The following is a 10,403-nucleotide window of genomic DNA, read 5'->3' on the forward strand; positions in this document are numbered from 1 at the left end:
TCAAAATTCAAAATGAAGAGTCACATCTGTTGATGTGTAATCAATTACACCTTAATGGTAATCGATTACCAGTGACTGATTTCGAAAAATAAATTTCCAAAAGTCACAATTCTTCAAATGACTTGTTTCTGAAGATTTTTTCAAAAGTCATAACTTTTTTAAGTAACTAGTTTTAAAGAAATTTCCAAGAGTCACAAACTTTGACTTGAGTCATCAAGAGATTATGAATATGTGACCATGGCATGAATTTGTATTATCATAAATCATCTATCTTTCAATCTTTTTTCAACATCATCTCTCAACATCTTTCAATCAATCTTTCAATATCTTTCTACAAAAATTTCTGATTCATTTCTCTTCATCTTTCAAAAAGTTTTTTATCAACACTTTCTCTTCCAAGAAAAGTTCTTTGTTCAAAAACTTGTGCTATTCATCTTTTTCATTCTCTTCTCCCTTTGCCAAAAGAATAGAAGGACTAACCGCCTTAATTCTTTTGTGTCTCTCTTCTCCCTTACAAAAGATTCAAAGGACTAACCGCCTGAGAATTCTTTTGATTCTTTCCTCCCCCTTAAGAAAAAGATTTCAAAGAACTGACCGCCTGAGATATCTTTTGTTTCCCCTTACAAAGATTCAAAGGACTAGTCGCCTGAGAATTCTTTGTCCCAACACATTGGAGGGTACATCCTTTGTGGTACAAGTAGAGGGTACATCTACTTGAGGATTGTTATACTGAGAACAAGAGAGGGTACATCTCTTTTGGATCAATTCAAGTGGAGGGTACATCCACTTGGTTTTTCAAAGAGAACAAGGGAGGGTACATCCCTTGTGGATCTTTGGCTTATAAAGGTTTTTACAAGGTTGAAAGAAATCTCAAGACTTTGCAGGTTGCTTGGGGACTGGATGTAGGCACAGTTTGTAGCCGAACCAGTATAAATCTTGTGTTTGTCTTCTTCTTCCCTACACTCTTTAATTTCCGCTATGTACTTTTAATTTCCGCTTTTACTTTTGGTTAAATTTCTGTTCTTGTTCCTTACTTTCTTAACTTAGTAGTAAAAGTCTAATTAAATCTAGTAACATTAAGAAGGATAAGTTTTTTAATTAGTCAAGGCAAATTAATAATTAGTTCAACCCCCATCCCCTTCTTAATTATTTCATGGTCACTTGATCCAACAGCAACAATGATGATGGTGACGATGACAGTGGTGTCGTGACAGTGGAAGCAAAGTGCAATGGTGGTGGTGGAAGTAATGGTTAAATAGTAACGACGATGATGATCGTGACAGTAGTGTGATAATGGTAGTGGTAGAGGTGGCAACAATAAGGTGTGGTGGTGATATAATTAGAATGTATTTTTTAAAACTAAAAACAAATTAAAAAAATTTTGATTTTAATAATAGATGTAAAACTATTTTGAAATTGAATTAAAATTAATACAACTTCTTCAGCATGTTTTATTTTAAAAATTATATTCGAATCTACGCTTCAAAGGTTTCATGAAACTTTTTCCTGTTTTGTTTAAGTTTTGATTTTAGACATCAATAATCAATAATTTGTTACAACTGTCACATAAAAAAAAATATTAAGTTATCATAATAAATTAATAATTTTCAATAGAACGAGATCAAGATGTCATATTTGCATCAGGTTAGCAGTGCCCGTACGGCCATAGCTCCAAAACAAAAGATTCAAACCAGAAAATAATATTATAAAATTACGTCTCCCATCCCAAATCTCTTCATTGTTTTATTAGATTGAAAACACAAATACAAAAGAGCAACAGAATGGTACTTAGCTTATATAATTTATTATTTTAATAAATATTACTAATAAATAATAAAATGTATGTTGAAAAAATATGTTACCACTATTTTTTAATTTGTTCTTCATTATAAAACTTAGAAATTTTATTTATATTAACAAAGATATACTACTTAAAAAAAAATAATCAAACTAGGAACTTGGAAGTAAACATTAGAAATAAGCGAATGAACTTAACTTTTATATTTGTATAATCATTACTTTCAGTTCTTATACTTAAAAATTACTTGTTTTAATCTATGTACATGTAGGAACCAAAATGTGTTCAACATTGTATGTATATGAATTAAAATGAGTAATTTCTCATAAGAATTAAAATGTATAAATTGTGCAGCTATAAACTCTAAAAAATGGGACTACACCTCAAAGAGAGATATTGCCCTCATTATTGTTATAAATAACATTTGATATAGTTTTTTAAATAATTAGAAGAAAAAACAAAAATTAAACAAGAGATATTGTCCTCTCATTAAAGGTATAGAAAAATTGGAGTGATTAAGCACAAGGAATAGAGGGGGGAAACAAGAAAAAATATGGTAAATAACTATTATTCTAGCGTGTTTGCTGTCCAAAATAAATGTTCATTTTAAATAATTAAAATTTATAATCAATAAATACTTATAACTATAAAAATATACTATAATTAAAAGTCTTAATAAATAAATATTTTTAACATATAAATTATATTTGAAATTTATGATATATAATTTGTTTTGTGATATAATGTTGATTTTAGTTATTGATAATTTAAGTTAGAACGGAAGATATTGAAAATTATAGATTGAAAGAGATAAAAAAAAAGTTAAGAAGATAAAATTATAAAGATATTCTAAATAAAAGTCTTTTAAAATAGTGTTCCCGTTAAAGAATAAATTTAAAAATATTCTTATCAAAATATCTATTTTAGTTTATATAGAGAGAGGAACGTAATTAAAGTAGAATAAGTAGAAGATTAATTCAATGTATAGATATAATAATTACAAAAAAAAAAAAACAAATACTTATAGAATAGAGTGGGTAAAAAGTTAAAGAAAAATTAAAGAAACCGTGATTCCAACTTTTATATTCCACGAATGTGAACCTTTGAAAAGTCCACTTTCTTTCTCTCTCTCTCCTCCCCCACTTCGATAGCGCACACAATTTGACTTCCATAGTCCCCACTTTCTCAGTTTCTCTATATATACACACTTCACAGTTCACACTACCCTAATTAAACACCGCGCCCAACCCTTTTCCTCTCCCTTCTCCCACCTCAAACGCCGTCGTTTCGACCACCTTCTTCGGTCGCGGCACAACCAATAACCATGTCGCTGCCAGATTGTCCCGCCGTCCAACTTGCCCAACTCCTGGGCCCAAATACCACAAACGCTGCCGCCGCCGCCTCCTTCATCTGCGACCGGTTCACCGCCGTGGACAACAAGTTCGTCGACACGGCCTTCGCGGTCGACAACACTTACCTCCTCTTCTCCGCCTACCTCGTCTTCTCGATGCAGCTCGGCTTCGCCATGCTCTGCGCCGGCTCCGTCCGCGCCAAGAACACCATGAACATCATGCTCACCAACGTCCTCGACGCCGCCGCCGGCGGCCTCTTCTACTACCTCTTCGGCTTCGCCTTCGCCTTCGGCTCCCCCTCCAACGGCTTCATTGGCAAACACTTCTTCGGCCTCAAGGAACTCCCCTCCCAAAGCTTCGACTACAGCAACTTTCTCTATCAATGGGCCTTCGCCATCGCCGCCGCCGGCATCACCAGCGGCTCCATCGCCGAACGCACACAGTTCGTGGCCTATCTCATCTACTCCTCCTTCCTCACCGGCTTCGTCTACCCCGTCGTCTCCCACTGGTTCTGGTCCGCAGACGGCTGGGCTTCTGCCATTTCCCCCGGAGACCGGCTATTTTCCACCGGCGTGATAGACTTCGCCGGCTCCGGCGTAGTCCACATGGTTGGTGGAGTAGCCGGCTTCTGGGGCGCACTGATAGAAGGCCCGAGAATCGGACGCTTCGACCACGCGGGACGCGCCGTTGCCCTCAGAGGCCACAGCGCGTCCTTAGTAGTCCTGGGGACCTTCATGCTTTGGTTCGGTTGGTACGGATTTAACCCTGGTTCATTTAATAAAATCCTAGTTCCCTACGGTAACTCAGGAACTTACTACGGTCAATGGAGCGCGGTTGGGAGAACCGCGGTCACCACTACCCTTGCAGGGTCAACTGCTGCGTTGACCACTCTCTTCGGGAAACGGATGATATCCGGTCATTGGAACGTGACCGATGTCTGCAACGGGCTGTTAGGCGGCTTCGCCGCCATAACAGCCGGCTGCTCCGTCGTTGAGCCATGGGCAGCCATCGTGTGTGGTTTTGTCGCTTCAGTGGTTCTGATAGCGTGCAACAAATTAGTAGAGAAGGTTAAGTTCGATGATCCTTTGGAAGCGGCGCAGTTACACGGTGGGTGTGGCGCGTGGGGGGTGATATTCACGGCGCTGTTCGCGAAAAAGGAGTATGTGAGCCAGGTTTATGGGGAGGGGAGGGCGCACGGGTTGTTCATGAGGGGTGGAGGGAAGTTGCTGGCGGCGCACGTGATTCAGATTTTGGTTATTGTTGGGTGGGTGAGTGCGACCATGGGACCCTTGTTTTGGGGGTTGAATAAATTGAAATTGTTGAGGATTTCTTCCGAGGATGAGCTTGCGGGGATGGATCTTACCCGTCATGGAGGATTTGCTTATGCTTATGAGGATGATGAGTCGCACAAGCATGGGATTCAGCTGAGGAAGGTTGGGCCCAACGCGTCGTCCACACCCACCACTGATGAATGATTACGATCACGATTAATTCGGCCCCGACAGTATTATCTTCAATTGAAATTACGTGTGACTTAGAAGAAGAAAAAAAGATGATGATGATTTTGTTTGTAATTTATTTTATTTGTTTTGGGTTTTTTTTTAATTTTGTAGATTTTTCTTTTTATGATGGGTAAGTAGGGATTTTAATTTGTAATTGTTATTGGCCGTATATTGGTAGATGCTGGAAATTGAAGATTCTGCTGGAAGATGCGAACGTTTCTGAAAATGATAGATGGCTGTGGAAAATGAAAATATTTTATTTGTGGGATTTAATTTTCGTAGTTTTCGCCAAAAAAGAAGGAAGAGTCGTATATAGTAGAAATTTTAATTTGAGACTTTGATGTTGAACTCTGTAATTTTCCTTATGGCTAATCAATATCTACTAGTCAATAATTTGTGCATACGCACGGTTCACTCATTAACCAAACTTCAAAGGTTGATGTTCATGTGAATTTGAAACCCGTGCATCCGTATGGGTCCCTTGATTTAGGGACTTCAAAGGTTAGTATTTATGCGAATTTAAAACATGTGCATACGCATAGATCACTCGAATAAGAAAACTTGATGTTCATGCAAAACAATTGTTTTAGAAGACAAAATTAACAGACTATATTAAGATGAATCTTATAAGGCTCAAACATAATAAACAAAATAAATGTTTAAAATTAAAAGGGATAAAAAGTAAAAAGAAAGTGTAATTAAATTGAGAATTGAAATTTCAAATAAGTCAAATAACTTTTTTTTTATAAATATATGACAACATGTCAATTATAATATAAATTACTCCATATTTACATTTGTCAGGTCACATAACAATTGTTAATTTACATTTAAACACTTGAATTTCAAACATCTCAACAATGACCACACTATTTCCTCTAATTACGTGCAATAAGAGAAAAATTATCAATTTCAAATTCATGTTCATGTTCTATTAACTGCATTGTCTTAACAACTTAAATTTAAAAGAATGCAAAAGAATAGGTCTCACCACCATTCCTATGGGATTTTTCTCATTGTCATTCACTTCACCACCAAAAAAAATTCACGTGAAAAATGAGAAGAACACTAATGTCTTAAAATCCCGTGAAAAAACATGAAACAAACAATAATAACTAAATAATAATGATAACACATAATAATAATATAATTAATTAATCAATTAATTAAATACAAAAAGAGAAAGTAAAGAAATTTTCTATTTTTCATTGCACTACCAACGTGATTTGTCTCCTGTGTGAATCTCAGCATTAAAGTTGATAGAGTATTTTCAATTACAATAAATAAGGAATTCAGAGTATAATTTTTTTTCACCCATAAATATAAAGATAAATAACTAAAATACACAGAAAATCAGAAATATATTATGTAAATAAAAATGCAGGAAGCAATCAGCAAGATAAAAATAGAAACATTATTAATTAACTGAAAAAGAAAAAGGTGACTAACCCTTTATTCTTTTTATATAAAAATTTTCAAACCCCACTAAAAAAAGAAAAACTACTTGACATATCCTATTTTATACATCCAGTCTACCAAAACATGAGTTTTCAATTTAATTGTAACTCATTAAGTATCGTAATCAAGTGACACAAAAACCCTCTTGATGATTTCATTTTCATCCGGAAAAGGGAAAACTACATTGCAATATGAAACTCTCTTTCACTCTCACAGATCAAACTAACTTATATATGATCAATACAACATATATTGTAAAATAGCAATTATACATAATATTTTGTTTATTTCTTATTTCGCTGATCTTACTACTACACCCTTCATCCACAATTTCTGTAATTTGGCCAAAGGTGACGCACGGTAGACAACAAGTTATCAAACCTGCATTATTGATAATTACGAATTAATCATTGAATCATGTAAGAAATCAATTTTAATTTTTTATTGAATTGTATCGTACTAATTATGTAGCAAAAAAAATGTACAACTTAGGAGCGAGAGATGATGTTTCTATTTCGTCAATGTCTCGGAGCTACATATATTATATTATATCGATCATATAAATAGATATAGATATAGATTTTACATGTCTTGGGGTCTTCTCCATGATAGAGAAAAGAATATATATAAACAACAATAGGATATTGTAAAGTGGCTAGAAAAATGGCCCATTCTTATTCTCTGACATTAAGCCAAATAGATATTAAATAATGCATTGTGAATGTGAAATGCAGGAAAAATAGCATGTCTGATAAAATTCTTACTTTCTTTCCCACCCATTATTTTTTATTGATCAAACTATAAGTTGGTTGTGTGTTTCAAGCTGTTTATTTGTTATTATCTTGTTAGAAAATTAGACTAAGGTTTCAAATCAATCGAACTATGACTAATTTTTTTTATTAATGCAATCTGTTTTCAAAATATTACATGAGACATTTATATTGAAGCTAGAGAAATTAAATGATTGCTATGATTTTATTCCTCCATTCTCTTGTTCTCCAAAAGAGGGACAACGGCGAGTATGATTCCGAGTCATCATAGACTTCACACTCTTCCTTTGCTTGCTCTTGGCTTTTCCCCCAAATAACAGCATAAAAACCAATAACCGCTATGGCTGCTCCAAGCACACTGTACATAAACAAAACCATAGTTACATAATTGTATTCCTTCTAAGATTAAAATATTTTTAAGTTGCATTCACACACATGCAAACAAAAGGTCCCCCTTTCATAATTGTAGTCCTTAGACTAAAGTATTTTTTAAATTGCATTCATTCACACGAAAACAAAATGCTCTCATTAATAAAATCATAAGTCCATAAGTGGACACACCTCCAATTTTTCTTATGATTGAGACATGAAAGAAACGTATACCTTCCAAGATAGATAGAGCCACCAAGAAAGCCAATTCCCATGATGACTGCAAAGATGATTCCAATTGCCTTAAACATTGCAACATAAAGAGGGCCCTTCTTGCTCATGACCCATATATGAACAATAATTCGAAGGGATACACCAAAAATTGCCTACATTCAGAAGCAGATCAAGTTAAGCGAAATTCAGAGCAAGAATAGAAGACTCATGCTGATATAGGAAATAGTATCACTATTTATTCTCACTTGCAATGCAATAGCTATCAAATTCACATCAAATCCTAATCTCAAAGCTTTTGGATCCGTTACCGAAATCAACCAAGGTGGGATAGATAGAAAAAAGAAGTGACAACCTTATTGTCTCCTGCATTAAAAACAAAAAAAAAAGAAGCAAGTGAAACAATGGAACAATTTTGAAACATAAAGAAATTAGTTAATTGCTAGTAATTTTAATTTTAAAAAAAATATCACCTTTGAAATCTTACATATGTTGGTAGCATCTATTATATCTTACTGTATATGTTGTATATGTTCTCGTATAAGGCTTAGAGATACCCGAGACGCAAAGCAACAAAGATCTTTATGGATTCCATCAGCCATCCTCTAACATGAAAGAAACCGTGCAGAACCAATATATCCAACTAAAACATGGAAGAATGTGCAGAACCTATATATCAAAATGAATAAAGAAGAAGAAGAAAAATATAGCAGCAATACAAATAAATCAATGATATAAACAGTGTTTGAGTAGATGACATAAACTATACAGGAATGAGAACCGAATGAGGATCAATCCATATACAGAATCTACACATACAAATCTAAAAGCTATAATTGTTTGAAGGGTGCAGTGAGAATCCTTGCTCTTTAACTAAGGCAAAAATTTCACAGCATCATTCGACCTTGTTTTCAAACTTAAAGACTAATTTAAGCACCTACAAACACAAACCAAATCACACATCAATTTTTTGTCGGATAAGAGGTAAATTATATATCTAAGTTTAAATTTGTGTGTAAACTTATGGGTATTAATTACTATCTATCTATAAATTCAATTGTATAAATATTATCAGCAATGCTATGTAGCACGAAAGTTTTATGCACAAACATTATAAGAAAACAAAAGCTGAAATGTGATTGGTTGAGTTTAGATGAACAATTTTGTAATCAAATCCTTTGACGCAAATTAACGGTGGTGAGCAGTGGTAAAACATTTCGTGCTAGAACGAATTTGTCCTGATAAACATTTTCCAAATATTATATAGTGAGATATAATGGAACTTTGAAAATTAATGATAGCAAGCTAAGATTTAGTGAAACTTACCATGGCAGAGAGAGGTGAGAAATACATAACAATGTTTAAGCCTGCTCCCATAACACCAACAACACCACCATGAGCTTCTCTTTGCAATGCTAATTGAGTAGTAACTACTGCTACTGCCGAAATTGCCACATCCAAAATCACAGCCAAAATGAGAGTTCTACCCTGAAATCCGATTCAAATTAATCTATCACCACTTAACAATAAACTGGATTTTGTAAGGTGAATTAATTAAAAATTGGCTTATATAGTTATAATATAATTAATTCATTAATATAGTACATATTGATTTTCTCTGCTAATAAAACTAAGAATATTAATAATTAACATTTGTTGTTAAAAAAAATAAATATATACTACATACCCTTATCCCTTTTGGAGCATATATGAGAAATAGAATAACATAGATTGTCTCCACCACAATGCCAAAGCCATCGACAGTAGCCACGAGGTACTCTCTAGCCTTTATGATTCCATAGTAAGTCCATAAGGAGCAATTAAGCAATGTGCAAATGTAAGGAAGGCTTGAGAAATCTTCCGTAGATCCGTGCTTCTTTATTTTCCAAAACATAGGTCTGCATCGTTTTGTTTAATTTATGTATCATCCAGTAGCAATAAATATGAGATATATTATAATCTAGAATGCAAATTAAGCAATGAAAAGTGAACTCTGCAATATTAGTTGATAGATTATTTACTAATAAACAAAAATTTGTATTTTGAATATTTGTTTATTATCACCTACATGATGTGCTGGCGCTTCCAAATGATAGAATAAGCGTGGAAGTTTCTGGTGGGGTCGAACCAGAGATAGAACATGTATTTGAAGACAGGGATAAATCATGTTCTTCCATCAATAATCAATGCTAAAGCAACCTAAAAGAAGAAGAAAAAACATACACACATACAAAAAAGTCTACAGTATCATTGTATTAGCTCATATGAAGAAGGAAAGAAACTAATAATTTGAATTAGTCTATTTTTCTTATAGTAAAAGCAAGGTAAATGAGTATACCAAAAAAAAAAAAAGAAACATGATAATAGCACAAAACAATTTTTTAATTTGGAAAAAAATAGAAAATATATTGGAATATGGACAAAATTTAAATACACTAAAAGTATTATTCTGTGATCAGAATTAGAGTTTTACTTCACTAATCTAATCGGTGTGTTGACATTTATTACGAACCTATATTACCCAAATTATCCAGGTAAAACTGTAATTTAGATTAAAAAATAATATTGATGGGTCATCAACTACATGTGAAAAGCCATTATTACGGATCCAATGGTTGCTATTGAAAAATGTTCAACCATTCGATCTTATATTATATGGATTTATATGGCCCAAAACTCTGTTTTCATAATATAATTTTAATTTTATCATACAAAGTGTCAGTAAGTCCCAACATTCAATTTTGTGAGACATGTCACAATAGAAATTTTCACAAACACTTCATATGCACAATTTTTCATATCAAACAACATAACAATCATATATATCAAACGTTACCATTGCGTCATTTACTGCCCGTGCCTGTGAAAAGAACACTGCTGCTATTATTGATTCCTCTCACCACAAAAAACAACATAGATTTAT

General features: G+C 33.7%; 2 protein-coding genes and 1 pseudogene across 2 annotated transcripts; 1 reads left to right on the forward strand and 2 right to left on the reverse strand.

Moving 5' to 3' along the window:
• Nucleotides 1-2,982: 2,982 nt before the first annotated feature.
• On the forward strand, nt 2,983-5,053 carry LOC114403178 (ammonium transporter 1 member 1-like). The gene has a single exon (XM_028365968.1). It carries the CDS (start codon nt 3,123-3,125, stop codon nt 4,623-4,625), a length of 1,503 nt encoding a protein of 500 aa, XP_028221769.1. The 5' UTR covers nt 2,983-3,122; the 3' UTR covers nt 4,626-5,053.
• Nucleotides 5,054-6,974: 1,921 nt separating this feature from the next.
• Nucleotides 6,975-7,641, reverse strand: LOC114401319 (annotated as a pseudogene).
• A 336-nt stretch (nt 7,642-7,977) lies between these two features.
• LOC114401318 (bidirectional sugar transporter SWEET17-like) lies at nt 7,978-9,805 on the reverse strand. Its single transcript, XM_028363814.1, has 4 exons — nt 9,549-9,805; nt 9,168-9,378; nt 8,807-8,968; nt 7,978-8,149 (listed from the first exon to the last, which is right to left on the reverse strand). Exons 1-4 carry the CDS (start codon nt 9,620-9,622, stop codon nt 8,075-8,077), a joined length of 522 nt encoding a protein of 173 aa, XP_028219615.1. The 5' UTR covers nt 9,623-9,805; the 3' UTR covers nt 7,978-8,074.
• Nucleotides 9,806-10,403: the final 598 nt, after the last annotated feature.

The sequence above is a fragment of the Glycine soja genome, chromosome 20 (assembly GCF_004193775.1).
Source record: "Glycine soja cultivar W05 chromosome 20, ASM419377v2, whole genome shotgun sequence".
In the NCBI taxonomy this organism is placed as follows: Eukaryota; Viridiplantae; Streptophyta; class Magnoliopsida; order Fabales; family Fabaceae; genus Glycine; species Glycine soja.

Excerpts from the sequence above, each read along its gene's own strand:
- LOC114403178 (XM_028365968.1), top strand. The coding sequence starts at position 3,123 with ATGTCGCTGCCAGATTGTCCCGCCGTCCAACTTGCCCAACTCCTGGGC.
- LOC114401318 (XM_028363814.1), bottom strand. The coding sequence starts at position 9,622 with ATGTTCTATCTCTGGTTCGACCCCACCAGAAACTTCCACGCTTATTCT. Across the intron at positions 9,379-9,548 it reads TGGAAGCGCCAGCACATCAT|ACCTATGTTTTGGAAAATAA; the intron begins GTAGGTGATAAT and ends AAAACGATGCAG. Across the intron at positions 8,969-9,167 it reads ATGCTCCAAAAGGGATAAGG|GGTAGAACTCTCATTTTGGC; the intron begins GTATGTAGTATA and ends ATCGGATTTCAG.